Raw genomic sequence first — 23,861 nt, 5'->3', positions numbered from 1 at the left:
ATAAATAAATCATACTGAGTGGTTTATGTGTGTAATAACAGTTCATTAAATATTATCAATCAAGATCAAAGATTTCATTTCAACATTGGGGGGAAACAAACAAAAAACATCATTTGCTGCATTCTGGTGAATTCAATGCACCAGTTTTTGCCCTTTCTGCATCAGTTTATGGTGTATACGTCTTTCATTTTCAACAGAAGTCCTCTGTGACCTTTATGTTCTTATATGGTGGTGGTTAGGGGGTATAGATGGGGACTTGTCCCCTGCAACCCCCCAAAATCTACATCCATGTGATTAATACAACTGTTACCTTATCCATCATTCATTAACTGTTTACACACCAGTTATGGATGCATCATAAAATAAGTTATAATTGTTGACAAATGCATTAATAAAAACTATTAGTGTTTTATAAACCATTTATTAAATGTTTATATACTGCTTATAAATGCTAAATAGGGGGGTTAAAATAAAGTGTTACCAAAATAAAAACGTTACACCCAAATATCTGACCTTTAAGAGCCTGTCATGCTGTCTGAGTGTCGCTGTGAGCAGTGCCGCTCTATCTGTTATTTGTCTTGCTACAGTATTTGCTGCATTCCTCAGCTACTGTGTAGTAAACATGGAGGGTGTGAGCCATGGCGCCCTGCTCGTATGAACTGCAGTTGCACTGATTCTGAGAACTTGCCACACACAGTGGTCTGGCACTCGGCAGGCTGACTAAACACAAATAGGATCCAATCAAGGCCAAGTATGACCATGAAGCACAGATCGGCGAGAGCAGTGGGGTTTTAATGGTTCACAAATCCAAAAACCAAAACGCACCAACAAACACAAACAAGCAGAGGAGATAGTTTCCTATTAGGTTTTAACTTTAAGACTCCCATGTTTTGTTAACTAAAATCAGATTGACTCCTTCTTATTCATCATTTATACAAAACCAATAAGCATGAAGAACAGGGTGAGACAAAACAATCGGTGTGTGAAGTCATGAGTTATGATGTTATACTGTTATGTGCAGGTGATCAGGATGGCTGGCAGGAAATGGGAACTACAGAAGTTGTTCAGGGGCAGGTGCTACATCCTCCCCTGCTTTCACTCTCCATATGGCACACACAAACCTAGAGGCGTCTGTGAGGATGGGCAACAAAACAAGCTTCAAGACAGAGACGTGTAGAGCAGCCCAGGCCCCACAACAAACTGACTCTTAATATCACACAGGTTTGGGTTAACTGTGAGGACTGGAGTCAGTTTTAGCCTCTTTTGAGGACAAACATGGGAAAACAAAATTTGTTAAAACTAATGTGTACAAACATAAAGTAATAACCAGTGGAGGAAGGAATAGCAGGAACAATCGCTTCAGTGAATGAAAGCATAACATGTCTGTCTCTGTATAACCGCACATTTTTCATCAAGGTGGAATAAGGTGAACACATGAATACTAGTAACTCATCCTCTTTTCTGTCTTTTTCTCAGTTCAACAACATGTGAGGATTCTTAGTCCACTGTGGGATGTGTGAGGGGGAGGGGGAATAGTAAACATCATCAGCAGTTCTGACGAGACAAACGGGACCTTCATTTTAACTTCCGTGGTGTGTAGGTTGAGGGTAGTGACGGAGGCAGGTGGAGAGGATCATGAGCGTTAGGAAGGGTTGTCGCGGTTCTCCCTTCACAGGCGTTTCTGGGCGATGAGTGAGCCCACCACGACTCCGGTCACCAGGGTCATCCCCGCCAGCAGCCACTTTTTGAAACTCTCCTGAGACCTCCTGCTCTCTGCCGCCGCGTCCTGCCCGAAGATTTCGGCGAAGCGCTCCTACAAAACAAAAAAACAAACAAAAAAAAAACAGAACACTAGAGTTACCATCATGTGGTTGTATACCTCCAAAACACCAGTCAAGTTGCACTTACAGTTTACATCCTTGTCTGTGAAAACATGGATGCTTCACACACAATCCCCTCGACAGCAGAGATGATTTATACAACGAGCACAGTTTCAAGATTAGTGTCACCAATTCAGTATGACAAATGTCTTCTGTTCCGTGTTTTTGCAGAATATTATGATGTCAAAGTGAAGTTGACCTTTGACCTTTTCGATATAGAATGTCATCACTTGAACGATATATAATAGCAGACATTTATGTGAAATTTTGTCATGATTAGCGTATGAATTCTTGAGTTATGGCGGAAAATATATTTTGTGGGGTCATGGTGACCTTTGGCTACTGACCACCAAATTCTAATCAGTTCATCATTGAGTCCAAGTTGACGTTTGTGCCAAAGTTGAGGAATCTCCTCCTCAAGGCCTTCTTGAGATATTGCATTCACGTGAATCAGAGGGATGCATCAGTGAGTCCAAGTAGATGTTTGTGCCAAATTTTAAAAAAAATCCCTCAAGGTGTTCTTGAGATATCATGTTCAAAGGAGACAGACTAGGTCAGAGTGACAGTGACCTTTGACCGTCAAAATCGGATTAGTTCATTGTTGAGTCCAACTGGATGTTTGTGCTAAATCTGAAGAAATTCCCTCAAAGCATTCTTGAGATATTGCTTTCAGGAGAATGGGATGTATGGACGGACAACCTGGAAAAACAAAATGCCTCTGGCCACTACTATCGCCGTTGCGTAGGCATAAAAAGGGATAGGAAAGGGTTAACACCGGGGTTTTTGCTTCTGGATATGTGACATGTATTCAAATCTGAAAAAACCCACATGCATGCACACTTCCTGAAACTACCCATTTAAAAAAAAAAAGAAAAGCCACAGGCAGGTTTAGAGGGTCAGGTAGATTCCCTTTGTAAAGGTCTCTGGGCCTAAAACAAGCAGAGTACTGCTGAGCCACCCACAGCTGGGTATCCGTATGACTGTCAGAACCCACATAGTAACATGGAAATTTCCATCCACTGCAGCAATCATACAGGTAAGGCAACATCACAGCCAGCAAAAAGCCCCAAAAGCCACCTGCATCGATGCTGTGCACAGTAATAACAAGATCTCATTGATTAAAAGGAAAAAAATCCACATCATTAAATTCAGAGTCAGGATTCGGTCACGACAACTCTTGCTTTAAAAATTTCCACCCCCTCCCTCCCTCCCTCCCCATCCCATCAGTTCTGCAGCAGATCCCTGCAGAATCGTTGTTGTTGCTGACATTCTTTCCCACCGTTGTCCTCTGATTGCCAAACCTACATTGCCGCCCACTGAAATCATTTCCTGGAAATGAGCTGCAGAACATGCAGTTTTAATGTCTGGCCACAGGGAGGTGCCAGCCAGGCTCAAATCTCAATTACAAGCAGGAGTTGATCAGCTGAGGTGGACATTACCCACTCACTGAGTCACTACTGATGATGCTCATGTTGTTCACACCTTAGAAGTGTCAGTGCTTCACCTCAGTAAACATAATTTGTGAGGCTAAAGCTCCTTCTCAAGAGCAAATCATCTGGATAAATGTGAAAATGACTATATTCAGATGTCTGATTCATAGTCAGAGGTGGACTCAACAGGCGGGACAGAAGGTCTTTTATGGAGGGGGGTTGTAACTGGAAACTGCAGAGGAAGGAGACAGGAGGAGGAGAGTGAAAGGACACAGAGGTAATCTGTGGGTTATCGGAGGGAATGCCAGGGGCGGGGCATTGTTGCTGGAAGCAGAGAGTAATAAATAAGAGAAGTAGAGGATATGACCCTGGACTAATCCTGAGATGGGAAACAAAACTCCTCACCCTGACTTAACCACATGGATGGTGACTGAGAAAAGCCTTCATCAAATCAGCTCCAATGACACAATTCACCACAGCAACGGGTAAATGCAGGGCACTACCTCCATTTTAATCCAGTGGAGCTGGAAATATTAATGTGTGCATATGCATAATAGATATCTGTATAAATACATTCAAGCAGCAGCAAAAAAGCTGCTGTAGGAATGGAGAAAAGAGTTAATAATAATAACACTTAAATTTTATTCAGTAAAGTCCACTCATACATCATTTACCAGAGTTGGATTTCCTTAATGGATGATAAAGTGGTTAAATCTGACTGTATATTATACATCAGAGTTTTAAATATATTTAGCAATAATCTGAAAGGGACAAAACGCAGGTGGCAGCAAGATGAAATACAAAACAATGCATTTGACAGGTGAGACATATTTCCGAGATATTTCCTTTCAGAGCTATGATTCATCCTGTAATAGTGATTTAGGTCATTTTCCACAGTGGCCGACAAGTGCAAATATGCAACAATGGCCCAAACATTTCCATTATGAGGAATATGCGAACACAAATGAAAATGCAAAACAAATACAACAATGGAAACGTTGCAAATTTAAATTTAATTTAAAAAGAAAAAAAAGAAAAAAAAAAATCTAATTTTTTTGCATATCCAGTCAACACCAGAGACGCCCTCCAGGCCTCCAGGGGGGAGCGCAAATGGAACAGCTTGATTTTCGACCAGAGAGAGATCAGACGTGTTTGTTTTTGAAGCAGGAACAAAAGTGAACTCAAGTGAACTAAAGCCCCTGCAGCCCTAAAGCATTTTCCCCACAGGCGGCCATTATCAAAGTGACCTCTGCAAAACTTTATCACATTGTTAAGTAGTATTGGTTGGCTCCAACATTACATTTCACTGACAAAATGATCGACTAATCTTAACAACAACTGGCAGATTAATTAAATTCAAAAAATATTCATTGGTTGTAGTCCTCAAATGATTTGAATATAGTCACTGAAATGTTGGTAGAAACAAAAGCTAGATGGATAAATCAGCTAGCCCATTATATCAGGATTTTCAGCTTATTGCAGCTACATTAGTATTCAGTGTTCAAAGTTCAGGAATATTCATATGATCTCCACTATGATATATCTATGACAGAAATGTTCCATCACTGTGATCAATCACACCATGAAAAATACGAGATTGTTATTCACTGAGCAGTGTGGCTATGGGTGCTTCACGCTGGAGCTTACTACGGTAATTTGTAATACACATTTCAGTACAGGGGACTATACTGATGATCTGACTGTTGCCTTAATGTGCACAGAGTTATTCTGAGCTGAGGGTGAATCCATAATGCGTACTATTGGAATATGAGATCACTGATCGCGCATAAAAGTGATAACGTAAGTAAAGATAGTCCTCAGGGAACGATCAAATACCCAGGCAGGATTTTGATCTTCCTCTCCCGACATGAATCTCTGCAAAATTAATGAGCTTCGATATCAACTGGATCAGCAAGGAAATGAAACGGTGTGTCCAACAGCTTCTTAAAGCTGGGCTGTCGGGGAGGGGATGCTCAGAGACTCAACATTTGTTGAAGAAAACCTGCCAGTAAGACACGTTATTTGTTGACTGACCCAGAGTTTAGTGATTTCTGTTTCTGGAACTGAAAACGAGTTTCCCTCAACTCATGGTTACAAACTCACTCACTTTCTGGAACGGACCCCAGACGGACATACATGAGTGAAACGATACCAAGAAGGGGGAGTGACAGCAACAATTAAGAGGCGGTTCACAGAGAGACACTGCTTCTGAGACGCAGAGGGAGTGAGAAGGCTTAGGGGTGTCATTCCAAGAGTTTTAAGTCATTCCAGTGTTTGTTTGATAACAGAACTGTGGAGTCTAGTTTCTTTCACGCCCCATGCCTCTCTTGCTGCCTCCTGTGGTGACATCATCGTGGGCCACTGGAAGTACAGACTAAAACCTGCACAATGAAACTGAATGTTCTCAGGAAACATAGAAACAATGAGACTATGTGGAACACTTCATCATATCTGTTGCAGTGTAATGCTGAGTAGGGCTGATTCTGAGGAAAGGAATCTTGGCTTTGTGGCAAATATTTCTGAGAATACGTAGGGTGTGTATATGCTGGTGGAAGATAAGGGGAGATGGTGTGGTGATGACATCACTTCTGCCGTGTGCACAACACCCCTACCTAGAAAGTGACTAGCAGCTCAATATATGTGTCATCGCAACAGTACATTTATATATACAATGGTGTTAAGTGGTAATAACATGATTTGTATATGTCAAAACCTATTCATCCACTGCTGCTGAAAAAAGTCCCCAATAAAATCACACTTTTCTTTTGTTTGGGTAACATTTGCTAATAACTACAATACTCAGCTGTTTTGGAAAAGTACTGGGCCTTTTTTAAATGTCAAACTATATTAATCATGGCCATATTCAAAGAGTCTTTCGTAGGAACCAATGGTCTTGACGCTAAGCGTCATAGACAGGGTTGGGTGTCAGATGGAGATAAGCTTTGCGGACTATAAAAATGTAAAACTATGGCAAACAGATCTTTAAAGGGACTTTATGGAGGGCAAGCCTACCTATGAAATTGATAAATTCACCAGAATACACAATGATGTAATATCGCACACAAAGACAACTCAAAGAAGATACGCTGGTCTTGTTTGTTTCAAAATTCAAAAGGTCATAAAGTCTGGACAGTAAAGAACTGAACTCTGAACTGCAACTTCAGCAGATCAGATCCAAATCACATTTGTGGGTAGACTGAAATGTGAAATGCGTATTTCCACATATGTGTCTCAGTCTGGCCACTCATACTGGATTTCAAGGAGTTTTTTGCGTCAAATCCAGAGTGATGGAAGTTCTTAGCAGAATGCATGCTGCTACTAGCAAGGCACTATGGAGGACAACATTGAGAACAACAGATGCCTAAATAAACTGTCTGATAGCACTTTGGAGGCACCTCCAAACAATCGTACAGTTTGGAGGACAAAATGATGGACCTACATTTCTTATGCTTCCATGTTGGAAAGTTGTGTCACTGGCATAGCTGCGTAGTTACTGATGCCTACGTTGTTACCACAGCAACCCATGCAGACAGGTTCCAAATGTCTGTACACACAAATCCGATCTGGTAGGAAATAAAATTGCGGACAGTCTGTCTTAAAGATCTGATTTGAGAGATGAATCTGATTTGCCTGCAGTCTGAATGTAGCCTCTAGCCCCTTTTACACTGCCAGATTTTCTGCAAATGTTGGGCCATTTTGCCGGCAAGCTGCGAGCATTTAGACACACAGAGCCGGGTGTCGAGTTGATCTGAGGTGCCCAATTTTCCGCCTCGTAGGGTTGTCATATTGGCGGAACCCTTTTAGTTTAAAAAGGCCGAGGCGGCCTTCAGCAACGGGAGGGGCTGTTGAAGACTTGTGGGAGGAGCTGTTGATGACGCTGCACGTGCAACCCACTGGCGGTGGATAAACAGGCGATACAGCTGATAGCGGGAATTAGCGAGCAACTAGTAGCAAGAGGGAAACACAAACCTGAAAGACACTGTAAAGATGAGCAACTGGGGAAAATTTCTTCCAATTCCTGTTTAAAAAGGGCTTCTGTCTTTCATTTGACAGTAAGATTTTGCCAAAAATGCAACCAAAACTGAAAGAGAAAGAAACACCATCCATATTTGTTCACTGCCAAAGTGTTGCTGAGAACACTGCCTAAAGCAGTCACTGCTCTTTGGATCTGAGGGGCAGTTTATCGGCTCTAAAGGGGCCAAGCTGCTTTCACAGTAGCTCTTTTCATTCATGGTTTAGCTCTAAATAAACATACAAGCACATGCACACACTTCTACAGTAAAAAAGAAACTCAGTGAGCAAACATTCCGGAGGAGCTTTTGGTCAGGGTTCCCAGTCAATGAGTAGGATCGGAAGAATTTGTGAATATGTAACTGATTGCAACACAAGAGCAGGTTTGGAAGTTTCACTGGAGGCCACTCTGCCTCTCATACAAGGTTCACTCAAGGTGAAACTTTAACCTTCAACGGACAGCATTCCTGTAAGCCACTCTGCCAAGGCCAGTCTGCATGTGATCAAGCTGCCAAGGAGGAATAAATATTTGTGTGCAACCTCACCTTGACTTCCGACAGGCCTTGATACAGCGCATGAATGTTTTCAAAAAGATAAACTGGCCTTCTTGCTTGCCATAAAACCAAAATGAACTATCCTTGTTACTTATGACACAAATAACAACATGGACAGATATACAAGAGTCAAAGTGAGCCAAAACAGACCACTGTGTGTGTGTGTGTGTGTGTGTGTGTGTGTGTGTGTGTGTGTGTGTGTGTGTGTGTGTGTGTGAGACAAGAGGCTGGGTTGAAATACGCACTGGAGCAGTTGCTCTTAAACCTTGTGATGACTGAGCCGCATTAAAGTAAAGCAATTGGAATTAGCCCCAGGGGATTGATAAATGGTACTTAAGTAAATAATGACGTAACATGATTACACAGTACTGTACATCATGAAATATGAGTCAATGTTTTACTGCAGCCTTTTTAAATCTTCAATAAAAGGGCCAGTCTGCACTGCCTATCCCTTCCTGTGAAAAACACTGGAGGAATGTGGGTGTAGAGAACCAACTACAGCACCCTGTGATGGTGACTGACACCTGTAAAACGGACATGTCAAGACATGTTATCATTCAGTGGGCAGGAATCAAATCATTAAACGATCTGATCTTATGATGCTGTAGTGAAAAGAAGAGCTCCTTGTACATTGTAGAATGTTGCAACGTTACTTGTTTGCATTTGTGTACATATATCTATGTCCCCTCTCATGTTGTGATAGACACCAGCACACTCACAATGATCCTAATGTGTTAATAGTCCTCTTCTGTCTGATGTTAATTTTCTACTTATTAGATAAAAATTGTTATAGCAGCTTCAATGATCAATAATTAACTGTTCTCCTTCAACTGCAGAAAATGTTCTCGATTCGCTTGCATGCACTTTTAGCTCAACAGTAAAAGTCTGCAATCACTGTATGCAAGACCAAGACTCTTCATAAAAATATTCAAACATGAACATGCTACTGAAAAAATGTACAGACCCAATCACAATGTTTGTTAACAGTACCTGCAGGCTAGAAAATCTCAGCATCACATACATAACACCACCCAGTACTAGGAAAACGCTGCCTCGCTTGGTTAGTTTTCAGCCACTTAAAAACAGGCCCAAGCGTTCACTTCACCTTGCCATCAGAACTGAAGCAGTTATCTCAAAGCCACTTTGGCCCCCGGCTACAGTAGTACATTGTCTAGCTTCCACTCTGGTATATTTGGTTTAATCAAAGACACAAATCAATTGCCAGTTGTCTAAACTGAAGCATTTTTTTTGTTGATAGCGCGACAGCACAGTCTACAGAGTGGTTAAAACAACCTACTATAATTTCTCCCATGTATCCTTTAATGGCTTACTGAAGCAGAGTTTGGGCACTTAGAGGTTTACAGTAGCCAGGCTCATTTGTGTAATTGGAAGAGCCCACATAGACCTAGAGGGTACATAATGGCTTGAAGGATAAGGCTGGTCACATTGTAAAGCTCAAACCAACAATGTCTTCTTCTTATTGCGGCTGTTCCCTTTAGGGGTCGCCACAGTGAATCATCTGCCTCCAACTAACCCTATCCTCTGCATCCTCACCACACCAACTGAGTTTATGTCCTCTTTCACAACATACATAAACCTCCTCTTTGGTCTTCCTGTAGGCCTCTTGCCTGGCAGTTGCAACCTCAGCATCCTTCAACCAATATAGTCACTATCCCTCCTCTGAACATGTCCAAACCATCTCAGTCTGGCCTCTCTGACTTTATCTCCAAAACATCTAACATGAGCTGTCCCTCTGATGTACTCATTCCTGATCCTATCATCCTCATCACTCCCAAAGAGAACCTCAATATCTTCATCTCTGCTACCGCTAACTCTGCCTCCTGTCTTTTCCTCAATGCCACTGTCTCTAAACCAAACAACATTGCTGGTCTCACCACCGTCTTGTTCACCTTTCCTTTTAATCTTCTATCACACATCATACCTGACACTTTTCTCCACCTGTTCCAACCTGCTTGCACATGTTTCTTAACCTCTTTTCCACACTCTCCATTGGTCTGTACTGTTGACCCCAAGTACTTAAAATCCTCCAGCGTCTTTATTTCTACTCCCTGTAACCTCACCGTTCCACTTGGGTCCTTCTCATTCACACACATGTATTCTGTCTTGCTACAGCTAACCTTCATTCCTCTCCTTTCCAAGGCATAACTCCACCTTTCCAGATTTTCCTCCACCTGCTCCCTGCTCTCACTACAGATCACCACATCAACAATGTGTTCGTCTGTTATGTAAATCTTTAAAAACAGGTCACTGCTATATATTCATTTTAAAAAAGAGCTAAATAAATTTCTAAAAAAAGTTGGGTACATATTTGATGTTCTAGTGAGTATTTCGCGCAGCAGGAAAGTGTATGTGGGATTGAGACAAAATAAACAAAGCGTATGTGTTCATATTAATGACAGAAACTGTCACTCAGTGCAACAACCTGTGTTGAATGTAACAAACAATCCTAAGAGACTGAGCGGGTTTCTAACCTTTGTGTTATGCACAAATCATATGATTTTAAAGAGGAAATAAATCAAACACTGCAACTCAACCTTTCCACTGGTGTCATCGATGTTACCAGGATACACTGTGGTCACACGTCATACCATTATTTAAAAACTAAATGTAAATTGTCTCTTCACTGAAGTGACAGTGCCTACTCTTGTGTCTGTAAATCTGGCTCTCCACCTTTGCCTCAGCACCATCAGTTACAGTGTTTCATTTTTCCACTATTGAGTATTTACACACATCATTCAAAATAGAATGGCTTTTCTGTCAGCTATTTTATTACCTCTGCCTATAAACTCAAAGTGGAAATAGAGTAAAGTTTTCTGCTTTGACTTATGAAGTAAATGTTGATTGCACAATGTAATGGCTATAGAATATGTCACCATCAGCATTTAGATTGGATTCCTATAAGTCCCACTTTCACTATGCAATTCTGTCTGCCACCTGGTATGATCTTCTGGGAAAGTGAAGGTTCAATTTCCAGCACATGGAAGTGAGTCAACCATTGCTCAACCCAAACAGGAGGAGGATAGCAATATTGTTTTTCCCCGGTTGCTGTGAGTAGGTATCTCCAGTAACCAAAGAGTCTGAGTGGACACTGTCTGCAGTTACTATCCCTAGTACTGAAAATGGCGGACTGTGGAACAACCAAAGTAGCTAGAGACTGGTAGTTGCTTGGCTCTGAGAAAAATGTAAAGTGATCTAGTTTTCTTCGGGAGGGAGGAGAGTTGAAAAGTTGTCTGTTTCCACTTTAATTTCTTCACTTGGGAATCAGAAAAAGTGTCTTCCTTGTAGTTTCAATATACCATCAACAGTAAGCCTGCCTGAGGGGCCCCTGTTTTTTTCTTTACTAGCATTACCAGTCAGCTCGCTATGCACATGCTGCTGTTGGTTTGATATGCTCTCCTAGTCCCACCTGGCAGGTAAACCCAGTCTTTATCTGCTCTCTGCCTTTCCCTTTCACACGGTCACGCCTTTATTTCTTTATCTCGGTTCCGTTCCCAGAGGAAATCAGGTGCTAGGCAGCGGCCTGCAGAGTGCTTTCAGGCCTTGTCTCTGTTTTTTTCCCTGCTCTTCCATGTCTAACTTTCTCTTTCTTCGTTAGCTGGGGAGAAGAAAAAGGATGAGGGAAGGATTAGCTCATGAAAGCAAAAGGTTGGATATAAGAGAGAGAAAGGGAGAGAAACAGTGAAGGGGCACAGGAAAGGAGATTCTGCAGTTGGTTGCCACGGCTACCAGAAGCAGCTGATTAGTGTGTGTGATGTGTGCGAGTGTGTCTGGGCCTGTAGGTCCATCTCTGTGGCTGATAAATGGCCCGATACTACATGTGGAGAAAGGAGCATTTTAACGATCATTAGCAGCAGCTTCCTATTCATCAGCTCTGACTTGTCGGTTGCTCTTGTGTTGCACCATAACAAGCTGCAACACACAAATTCCCTGATGGCGAAACCCCCTGACCATGACACACACAAGCGCACAGACATACATTGATTAACACATCACATCCTGTTCCTTATAGGCAAATTGGGGCTAGAGATGAATTGGAATTCAATAACTTGGGGACACTTTGAAAAATCCTACTGCGTTAATATAAGCAATCATATGTGTATTTGAGTAAAGTATTTACTCAAGTATTTGAGAAAATTAAAAACCAAATGTTAACACACCACAAACTATTTTCAGTGATTGGTAGCATTTATAAATGCTTTAACAGTTGGCTGACTAACTGACAAAATTAGCCAACAACTATTTTGATAACTGACCCTTCCTAAGTCCCACCCCTTTTGATTCTGTGCTTCAGTAACAATTGAGCAAGTTTGGAACCCAGTAAAGCCTCAGTCAACTTTCCCCTTTCCTGTTGGCTGGATAAGCTATGTGCTAGGCTTATCTTTAATGAAAAGAATTTGAAGATGGTTGAAAGATGTGACTCAGGGGAATGTGAAAGTGACACAACACATAACATAGGTGTCACAATCTTCAAAAAAACATTTTGTCGCATATAGTCACATCTGAAGTCAGTTGAGGTTAGCAAAACCCAAGCAACATCTTACTTCTGTGCTAATGTTTGAGAAATTTGTAAAAAGACAGACAGTTTGGGTGCTGGTATATTTCTTATGATGACATGAATAATCATTTGCTAGAAAAGATCAAGGCTAACGTTCCTTTGTTTATAGGCTACATACCGCCTCAAAGTTACTTTGGTGTTTTATATTTATACATACACAACGTCTAGCATTGTCAATATATTATCTTCAATTGACTACTGATCTCCTTGCTGTCTGCTTCTTGAAGCTATATTGCCTGACAAAAAACTGTCTAAGGAGACTTTCACATCAGGGTTCCTGGCCCGCATCCAAGTACACTTTACCCCAAAGTCCAGTTAATTTGATTGGTGTGAACAGTGTGTACCATAGCTGGGAACAATACATGAATTTGTGCCACTTGAGTCCACTTGAAAAGGCGGTCTTGAGTGTGGTTCATGTGTACTCCGGTATGGTACAAATCAGGTGTGAACACCAACTGTACCATTACACAGACGTGAACTGCTATATAACGCGACTACAAACAATTTTTCGCCGGTTATAAAACAATCTCAATTTAATACTGATCAGGCGGCAGCACAGCCCGCTGCGAAGAGACCCAGATCTGGCTTTGCTCTCGCCTTTGACCTGCAGTCGGACAGCAGTGGCTCCTCCTCTATCCTTTTCTGCACTGTCGCACAACAAAAATGCCATGTAGATAATGAGGCAAGTGTTTTCAGGTATGGAACAACATTACTGATGTGAGAGCTGAGCGGAACCTTAGAGCTTAAACTCTTTAGTTTAAACTCTTTAGTAGTACGCACTGTTTGCTGACAGAGGGTCAGCAAACAGTGCGTGCTACTAAACTGGAGCTATGAAAAACCTCCTTTTGAAACACGATGGTACAGAGAAAGTTTTTCCTATGGGAAGGCTAAGTGATAAAATAAAAGGGAATGACAACACATTTATGGAGCTAAGGTGACCTTTGACAAATCTCCTGGCCAGTAATACAAAGGGATAGAGAAACACTGTATAGGGGTTTCTGATGCATCTCTGTAAAAAAATATTATACAAGGATTTCTTTTTACACACTAACTATGTGTATAATGTGTGCTTTCAAAGGTCTATACAGTTTAAAGTATCAGGTAATAGCTAAAGATTTTTGTGATGCTATTGTGATGATTGTTCTAATGCAAAAAAAACAGTATCAGGCTTGATGTTTCTAAGAAATTGTGTTGGCATTTACCATTTTCTTTGCCATTTTAAAGACTTAGACATTATCTGTTTCATAAAAAAAAGACAACAACTTTATTACAAAGGAGAATAAGCATTAGTTGCAGTTCTAATTATGTCAGTGGGTTAGCAGTAAAGCACACAAACTAGTTTCTTTTAAACTGTGACAGTCTATCTGTCTCTGTGTGCAACATCTGACCTAGACAGCTCGCCTTCAACAGACAAGGCCCGCTTTCTAGCAACCCTCAGAGCACATGACATTCAGGCCATGCTGGCTACAAGCGGCAGCCGGAAACTGGTTAAAAGACGCAGACATTAAGTCTGTGACAAAACTGTGCTGACGCAACAAACAAAGCCGAAGGTCTCATTCACATTGCAGAGATGAATCCAGAGGGTTCAGTGTTGCTAATTGAAAACTTCTCTGCTGTGACAGAGAGCTGACAAAGGCTCATTCCCATGGACACATATATGCACTCTCACACATAAGAGCGGCTTTGAATGTGTCCAACACTCCCGCTGAATAGCTATGACTCGACAAAAACAATCTAGCTTGACCAGCTTTGAACCAGTCCCATCCAGAGAGAGGGGACGAATGAGCACATGAGGTAAAGTGGAAAGTTACTGGAACTATAGGAGGTCATGCTCTGTTGGGAGCTGCGCATTATGGGAAAGAGAAAAACAAATAAATAAAAATCAATAATGGCGGCATGATAAAACAGAAGGATGTGGGTAGGGTTTGACATTTTTAGCTTTGAAAAAACATTTGATGCTTGACTTAATCTGATAAGCAGAAGCAAATAGTTTTTCAATGGAATCTTCAGTTGTCTAATATAATTGGGATTTGGTTCAGAACCCGTTCTCAATACCAAACACCAACCCTGTGACAATTTTAGTGATCTGATATACACACACACAACTCCAAGCTACCATAGGCATGCTTCGAATTCCCTATGCTTTTGTTAGGAGGGGCATATCTGTATATCTGTGTGCGTGTGCACAAGTGCATAATTGAGCAGAATGTGATGAGTCATAAAAAAGGGCATATCCGCAGTCAATCACTGAATGGCCAGAAAGGAATGTAAGCAACGGGAGAGTTTTTGTTCTCTGTTTCTCTTCGAGACTAATGCTAAGGCAGATGTTCTAACTAACAACATTTTATAGTGTACCGCAGACATAACATCAAGTCTATTTCCATGCCTTTTAGTGGGCTGTCTACAACTAAAGACAGTATTATAGAAATGTGGATTCCTTAAAGGAATATTTCACCACCAAATGAAAATGTGTTTATCATGTACTCACCCCGTGTTACATTGAGTTTTTGAAGAAAACTGTTTTTCTTGCATGCATCTACGGTGACGGCAGACTCAGAAAACAGAGAACATATTTGATGAATTGAAACCATAGGGGTCTGTGTTTAACAACAGCAAAAAATTCATTAAAACACACTACAAACTCTCACACAGTATAATTTAGTAGGATCTAAACACATGATAGAAAAAGAGAGTTCAGGAGTTTACAAGAAGCCAGTGACCCAAAGCCTGATGGTCCCTGAGAGTCACAAGTTTAAGAAGCTGCCTCTTAATACACTTTAAAAGTCAGCTGTCCTGGCTGTAGCTGAGCAACACTTCCTGCGAGTTGCAACACTTGGGATGTGTACACGCAAATACCGCGTGGCCTTGTGCACACACGGATCTAAACGGCGGTGGCCCTGGGCCTGAAGTGCAGTGTGGAATGTAACAAACGTTGTGTTTTTGTTTATTGAGTAAAGTTACTGCTGCGTTCATGTGACTGATGAAACACTGGGAACAACACAGAGGTGATATGATGTTCTGGCTGCTGAAGCAAGGTGATGTCATATAAGAAGAAAACGTGTATAGAGTTCAAAGTACAGTGAGTGAATGTTTTGTGTGTGCTGACCTCTGCCTCACACTGTGATTACCAGTCCATGAGCAGATCATGAGATCACAGTGACTTGGCAAGATCAAAAGAAACAGCAGATAAACCACCTGAGGAAATACAGATACACACTGTAAAAATGTCTGACTGACATACTGTATTTCAGATGATTAATTCAATCACATCATCCTCATTTAAACACTAACAATGACATTAATTGCCTTTCTGGAAAGTGTATATTGTTCTAATATATACCGTATTTACATAAGTATTCAGACACTGTACGCTGATACTTCAGATTCAGTTCAGGTGCATCCTGTTTGCTTTTATTATTTTGAAATATCTCTAAAATCTGACTGAAGTCCACCTGTGGCATATTCATTTAATTGGACCTGATTTACAAAGACACACTTGCATATTAAAGTTCCCACAATTCAAAGTGCTTGTCAGACTGAAAACCAAGCTTTGAAGTTGAAGAAAATCTCCATAGAGCTCTGCTATCAAACTGTGTCAGGGCATATATCTATTTCTAACTATTTCTGAAGCTTTAAGTGCCTCCAGAATGTTAGTCCATTACTGCATTGGGAACCACCCGAGCTCTTCAAAGAGCTGAACGTCCAGCCAAACTCAGTGACCAGGCAACAGGAGCCTCTGTCAGCGTGGTGACCATTAAACCAAGGCCACTGTGACAGAGCTTCAGAACTCCTCTTTAGAGGAGTGGGAAAACCTGCTGGGATGAAGCACTGTCAATAAGCCATTTTGTTAGAGTGGCTCAGAATTCAATCCTGAGTAAAAGGCACATGACTGCACACTAAGAGTCCAAAAGCCAGTTAAAGGACTCTGAGAGCCGATCAGGCAAACAACTGAACAGTCTGGCCTAAGAGCTACATGTGGCAAAATCCATGGTCTGCTCTCTGACTGGTACAGTGAAGCATGGTGGGGATGCTTCTTAGTGGCAGGGACAGGGCATTGAGAAGTAAAAGCTGCCTCAGCCTACACAAGACCTCAAACTGGACCGACGGTTGACACATAGCACGACAATTACCAAAAGTATATGGCCGAGCAGGCACTTGAGTGGCTTAGGGATATGTTTCTGAAAACCTTGAATGGCCTAGCCAAAGCCTGGACTTGAACCCTGGAGAACACCCATGGAGTGACCTGATGATGTCAGTTTAGACTAGGGCTAGGTACTGTTTACAAAATTGTGATACCACTGCCAATACCAGTACCATTAAAGTGATATAGATACCAACAGAGTACTTCATTCTATACTCATTATGTGACTAGAATGGCGTGTAATGTAGCCACATTGAACAGCTTGGTAGCAAATCAGCACACTGGACTGCCTAATCCGTCAAATACACAGTTGGGAGAGTCTGCCATGCAGAACAGGGCTAACTATTAGCATCACATCGCAAATGTTATTTAACAGTTACTGACAGGTTCAATGACGGAGTCGAGCCGTTTGGTGTTGCTGTTAGTTTGTAGTGCCAGATTTTAGAGCTGCTACTGTGTTAGCTTGTGCTAAATGGGCAGGCATTGAACTAACCGTTTGCCGAGGAGAGCAGCTCCAGAGACAGCCGCAAAAGCAAGTTTTCTGATCCAGCTGGGGGTCAGGGTGATCTGGGATCAGACCCACAGCACAAAAAAAGGATTGAATGCAGTTATCGTTTGACTGGCGACGTTTCATTACCTCTCTGTGCTGTTTTTCTTTCAGGCGATACCTTAAAGGTATTGAGAAATGATACCTAGCCCTATTTCAGACTCTCCCGAACCAATTTGACTGAGTTTAAGAAGATGTCCCAAGAAGAATGACAGTAACTGTCCAAGTCCAGGTGCACAAAGCCTGTACTTACCTGAGAAGGCCTGACAGTGGAATTTCTGCTCAAAGTTTGTGATTCTTTGAGACAGATAATTAATGAAGGGGCTACCCTTTGTCACAAAGTGCTTATGTCAGTCTCAACACAGCCTAAGTGTCATTCAGTATCATAATTAAAAAATTTATGTTCTCACAGTTTTGATGCAGCATAACCTCTTAACCCTCATGCTTATCAAGAGTGTCATCATCATATGATTATAATCATTGTATTCATTATTCCCATTTGTACTTCTATCATTCTAGTGTCCTTGTGATTGCATGATGTCAGTTTCAATCTTTAGAGCATCAAATCTGTGTTCAGCTAAAAAAAAAAAAAAAAAAGCCAACAATGTGAGTGACTGTTCCTCCTTCCTTATCAAAGTTCTCATCATCTCCACGAGTTCCATCTCTTCCTGCTCCTCCTCAAGGCTTTCCGGCCCTTTTTTTTTTACCCTTTCAAGGCAGCTAGGCCAGCTGCCAAAGACCCTGTGTGATCCGATAAAAGGTAGGAATTACTGTGGAGCTGAGCACTAGGCAGAGAAACCCGCAGCAAAGTCGGATCTTACAACGCAAGCATTAAGCTGATGCCCTTTTATGAGCAAGTAGGGTAACTTGTGGTTTCAGGATTCTACTTCGGCAAGTGACAAGAGCAGACGCTGGATAATACTAAGGGCAAAGTCGAGGCATAATACAGGAAAAATTGGAATTAAGGGCAATCCAAAAGACAGCCTGCTCAAGCTAACAGCCAAAAAGATGAAAATGCACCCCCTATGAGGAAAATATGAAAAATACATATAACACTTGCTGATGCCTGAAGAGGAGCGCATCCATTCGAATCGTGTTTCTTAAAATGTGCATGTTTCAAATGACCTCTTCCATTGCTTATGTAGCTATTCTATATTTAAGCCTGTATAAAAAGGGTCCTTTTACACTGGATGTGGTTCCCCTCTACTTGCTTTTCTGATGCACTGATAGGAACAACAAAACATGACATTTTAAACAAAGGACCCAACTTTGACAGCTTTGAAACGAGTTTAAAGAAAGTGGTGTGATTGTCAACCCGTCTCAATTCTTTTGTATGGACCTCATGGAAAACTAGAGTTCATCCAAAGAGCAGGAAAGGAACGAGGATGAGCAGCTTCACAGCACAACAGTTACCTGCACGGTAGGTTATCTTCGATCAGTTGCTGAGCTATTTTACACTCTTGTTGACTTCACGTTTTGGCTAGATTACTGCCACCTAAGCATGAGATCAATGGTGGCATTGGTGGGGGTGGTGGAAGGTGGGACAACAGAACTGATTTGACGTGTAATGAATCATTTCCAAGCAGTTGAAAGGAAGCAAGAAAAATGAGGAAACTGAATCATTAAGCCTCCCCTCAGTTGTGACACTTGCTGGAGTTTGTGCCAGCGTCACTGTGTCTGTATGTACTCTTTGGTCTCCTTTTGGACCTTGAAGCTGGCTCTGTGTGTGTCGATGTACCAAAGTGTGTGTATTACGTTGTGAGCCGGCGGTGAGACCATGAATTAAAGAGGAGATTAATGAGTCAGGACATGGAGGCTCAGACTCCAATCTGTTCCCTGCCCCACTCTGGGGGCTGTCTCTCTCCACAAAACCCCATTCTGTCAGCACACACACACACACACACACGTATACACCGCTGAGGCACAGCAGGTAGGCCAAGGACTCAGGACTGTGTGTGTACCTCTGGCAGAGAGAGCACATGTTTAGGAAAGCGTAAACACAGAGAAGGAGAACAGAGAGAGAGAGAGAGAGAGGAAGCTAGAGCAAAGAAGATGGGGATTCTCTCTGACTGGATGTCTTCCGCAGTAAAACCCTCCACCCTGTAGGCCGTCACCCCACCCTAACACCTCACCGTGACCCTGAGACCTGCCATCTGTCCTGAAGACAGAGAAACAGAAATTAAAAGAGGAAACAGTGAGACTGAGACCGAACGAAAGACACAAAGAGAAGCAGGGAGTAAGACAGGAAAGTGAGACGACACTAGAACAAAAGAACAAGCGTGAAGAGAGCTGCAGGGGAAAAAAAGGCTGATGAAAACGACTAGAAACTGCAAAAAGGGGAAAACCCACGAGAAGAAAAGTATGTGGAGAGAGAAGCAAGTGGCAGCAGAGAGGCTCACTGAGATTTCCCATTACTTCCTGTACATTTTCACAAAGTTCAACGACATGAAAGAAACTGATTCCCCAAGTCCTTCTTGTTCTCTTTCTATTATCTCCTCTCTCTTATTGCAGTGCCACTGAAGATAGCTTTTGTCTTTATTGCTTAACCCCCTTGGCCATTCAAACAAGCCCATGATGAATATAGTGACGATGGCATTGATGCTCTTTATCATCATTTAGTCCTAGTGCTATATGAGATCGGGTGCCGCATTACCATGAAATACTCATCAACCCTTACCATCCATTCTTCAGCTCTCCCACTTTAATACATGCCATGAGACTGACTAATCCCATGATATGCTTCATAATCTGATCACAGATATGAGCATAGAGAGACAAACAGAGAGTGGAGAGCAGGGAAAAGACAGATAGAGAGAGAAGGATGGAGTGGGATGAAATGCAATCAGAGAGGAGAGGGATGCAGATGCATCTGCTTTGCACTCGGCTGCATGAAGACAGAAAAAATTAAGAAGAATCTGTCACAGGAGAGAGGGTAAGGATGTGGGCTGGAGCAGAGAGGTAAAAAAAAACGAGGGGGCAAGCAGACAGGAGGAGAGGGGAGAAGGAAGAGGAAGATGGAAGGAGGGGGGAAAGACTTGCTTGTGACCTGATTTCCCCACTAAGCCTCCGAGAAGTGGAGCAGCACACAGGCAACCCAATGTCTCCACACATCCAGCTGTTCTGCTCAACATAGGAGCTGCACATATAGAAACGTACACCACACACAAACTGCACCGTACATGCAGTGTAACCTATTAACCTACATACTGCATCCTCACGTAGCTGAGTCACTAGCCTCGTCTTCCTCTCCGTTTGCCTTCCTTGCCATCTGCATATGCCTCTCTCTACCCCTCGTCGTTTTCGTTTGGCTGCCACACGTTGCCAGACACTTCCAGGGGGGGCGGCACATAATGGTGCACTACAGTCAGTGGTAGTCTGATGTCTACCAGTCTGGCAAAGCCGCTCTAATAGCTGCACGCGCTGCAGTGTGCTGGCAGTATAGACACGCACACACTCATCTATTACACAGCTGGATATCTGTCCTTTATACATAAACAGCGTCTGGATATGGAACATACATGCGCCTCGCTGCTGTGACACCACTGTGTGTTTTTCAAATGACAGGAAGAGGAGAGATTCTGGTGCAGTCTAAATGCAGCAAATGTAGTCATTAGCAGCTGTATTGATGTCTCACTGTTTCTCTGGGTGTGTGTGATGCTCAAGGGCTACAGGTCTCGTCTTTCACATGACCAACTGATGTTCTGACAGAAGCTGTAAACACGCACACACAGAGGGGAGCTGTTGTCTACAGACCTGCTCTAACACCAATTACTTATATAGAACTGATCAGATGACTGATTACCAGTTTACTGAGTCTCTGATTGCTTTTTTCCATGAGCTAAAAAAACCTCTACCATTTAAAATACAAAGTTCTTTTCTGAAGGTCCAGTGTGTAGGATTTAGGGGGATATATTGGCAGAAATTGAATATAATAATGTTTTCTTTAGTGTATAACCACTTGGAAATATGAATCAGGTTTTCATTAGCTTATAATGGCCCATTTATAGCTACATGGGGAGCGGGTCTTCATCTATAAAGATGGTTATGTTGCACCTCCATGTTTCTACAGTAGCCCAGAACAGACAAACTAAACTTGATGAAACCATTTACAATAATGCTTCCGCCATCATAGTAAGCAGGCCCTCCCTTACAAACTGGGTCATAAAAATACTGACTTTCTGATGTGAAACTGCTTTATTCAATGTTTTTCAGCAGTTTAAATCACCTGGTCTGTTTGTTTTGAAAAGGAGGAGAAAATTTTGGATAATTCAGCTCCCAGTCAAAACCTCCTGAACGTCTGGATCTTAAGTTATAAGAGAAAATAGATGAGCACACTCTAGCAGGTGCCGGGCTAGCGGCCAATCTGTGACGAGCTCAACAATGTCAGAGAAACACAGATTTGTGACGTGATACTGCCCTATTCAGTGTTTTACTGGTTTTAATCACCAGGACGGTTTGTTTCGGAGAGGAAGAGACCTCTACAGATAATCCAGCTCCAGTAAAAAGCTCCTAAACAATGAACACTGAAGGGAACCTAACTGGGAGATGTCTCAGCTGGTTGCAATCCTTACCACTAAATGCCATTATATTCCCTTGAATCTTACACACTGCTTCTTTAATAACTATCACAGTGATGTGATTACAAAGTCTCACGACAATCCATCCACATCTGAAGTTTTGTCGTGTGTACATTTGTTCTAACACCCTTTGCACCAGTTTGTCACATCTAAAGTAGAGCGAAAGGCAGACTGAAAGATCCTGCGGGAATGGTACAGTCCAATTTTCCTCAAATGTGAGCATATAGCCGCCTTCTGCAACCACACCAAATGGCTTGGCTGAGTCTCTCCTTAAAGGCAAACGCAAGTGTCTATATCTTCACATACTCACATAAACACAACCAAAGCACACCTAAAAACATGTGACATGTCCCTGATGTTCTCTTCATGGAGCTGCAGGCAACTGAATCGTGCAATCTGTTTGCTGCCATTTTCAAGCTGTGACTCTGATACACAACACTGAGTACACACACACACACACACACACACACACACACACACGTGCATACATACATACATACATTCACACACACAATGCCAGATCTCACAGATCATAAAAAACTAATGCCTGAGCTTAAACCCATGCATACAGAAACAACAGAGACACATCCATGGCTAAGCAGCTACATTCATATAAAAACATTCAGAGATCAATCTGCATAGAACCGCCCACCGCACGGAGGCGTTTATTGACGGCGCTTGAACAAAAGTGGCCGCCATTGATCCAATGCAAAAAGCTTTTCAGGAGCATTGTCTGTGTGTGTGTGCGCGCGCACCCATGTGTGTGTGTGTGTGTGTGTGTGTGTGTGTGTGTGTGTGTGTGTGGATTCAATATGCATCCCAAGTTAAATGACACAATGACAAAGTCGCTTTTGAATCAGTGGTGTCCTTTTCAGCGACAGCTTTATCTGCAAAGCAGTGACACACCTGTGGGCACAACTAAAAAGCCAGTGAGGCAAATTCCTGTGTGTGTGTATGTGGCCACAGGTCCTTTGTTTGAGGTAGTCACATGACCAGTCTGACTTGGCGCCGTCCCCTCCCCTCTACAGCGAGCCACCATACAATAAAATGCTCAAATGTGTTAGACAACAACAACCCGCGGCACGTGTGTGATTACAAAAATAAAATCAGTTCGTGGAAACTTTCTTCAATGAGCAAGACACTGTCTTCAAAACGAAACCCAGAGAGATACGAAAAAAAACCCATCTCTCCTAATTAGCCACACGTGAGCCATTAGCGATAAAGGGAGGAGGAGGATAGGATGTAAAAGTGGGATGAAGGGAAAGATGAAGGGATGGTGGCAGCTGCATAGGTGGGGGGTGGAGGTGCCGGGGTAGTGAGCAGGGATCAAGTCAGAGGGAATCAATAGCAGTGATGCCGGTGTTACGGGCAATGTGTGTTTTTGGTAAACAAACTGACAAACATGGGAAAAAGCAGCAGAACATGGACAGACAGGGTTAACGGCGAGATTGACGAGGCGTGTGGAAGCATGTCCACTCTAAAACATGTTTAGCCACTGTGGTCTGTAAGGTAGACGGGAGATAGATGGATGTAGAGGAGGAGAAGGGAAAGGGGAGGAAGGGCAGACAAGGGTGGAAATAAAGGAGCTCAAAAATGATGAATAGAGGAGGAGGGGGCAGGAGGAAGGGAGGTGCAGATAGAAAAATAAGGGACAAAAATCGATTGGCGGCAGTGGGAGGGGTGTGTATAGAGGAGGTGGAAGGACATGGGAGAGAAAAAGAAGGAAAGATGTATAGAAGATGAAGGGAGGGGGGTGGGTATGAGAGGGAGAGAGAGATGGAGGCGGGCTGGATAGGTCCCAAGGGAGAGATTTCCTTCTCTTCTCCGGTAGGGTAGTCTGACAGACGACTCTGTGGATCTAACTGCCTATCTTATGTGCATGTTAATTACAGAGAGAGAGAGAGAGAGAGAGAGAGAGAGAGAGAGAGAGAGAGAGAGAGAGAGAGAGAGAGAGAGAGAGAGGGAGACAGAGAGAGGGAGAGAGAAAGAGAAAATAAGCCTGTCAAGGAGAATGGCACAAAGGAAGCTCAGGTGTTTCCCTTGTCAAAACAAGTCAATGGAGTCACCCTCCATGGGCTTTTAATTACAGCCTCAGTGTGTCTAACCCACTTTACAGTGCAGCCAGCCTGCATATATTTACAATCA

General features: G+C 42.5%; 1 protein-coding gene across 2 annotated transcripts in view; it reads right to left on the bottom strand.

Annotated features, from left to right (window-relative positions):
* Positions 1-773: 773 nt before the first annotated feature.
* bcl2l1 (BCL2 like 1) overlaps positions 774-23,861 on the bottom strand; it is a 38,959-nt gene continuing 15,871 nt past the window's right edge. For both annotated transcript variants that reach the window (XM_033628939.2, XM_078170278.1), the window contains exon 3: positions 774-1,813. In XM_033628939.2, the coding sequence (XP_033484830.1) occupies positions 1,670-1,813 (144 nt within the window). In that variant the 3' untranslated portion in view covers positions 774-1,669. The remainder of the gene's footprint in view (positions 1,814-23,861) is intronic.

This window comes from Epinephelus lanceolatus, chromosome 8 (assembly GCF_041903045.1).
Source record: "Epinephelus lanceolatus isolate andai-2023 chromosome 8, ASM4190304v1, whole genome shotgun sequence".
NCBI classification, from domain to species: domain Eukaryota; kingdom Metazoa; phylum Chordata; class Actinopteri; order Perciformes; family Serranidae; genus Epinephelus; species Epinephelus lanceolatus.
Note: the sequence above shows the minus strand (reverse complement) of the source record. Positions and strands in the feature narration are given on the sequence as shown.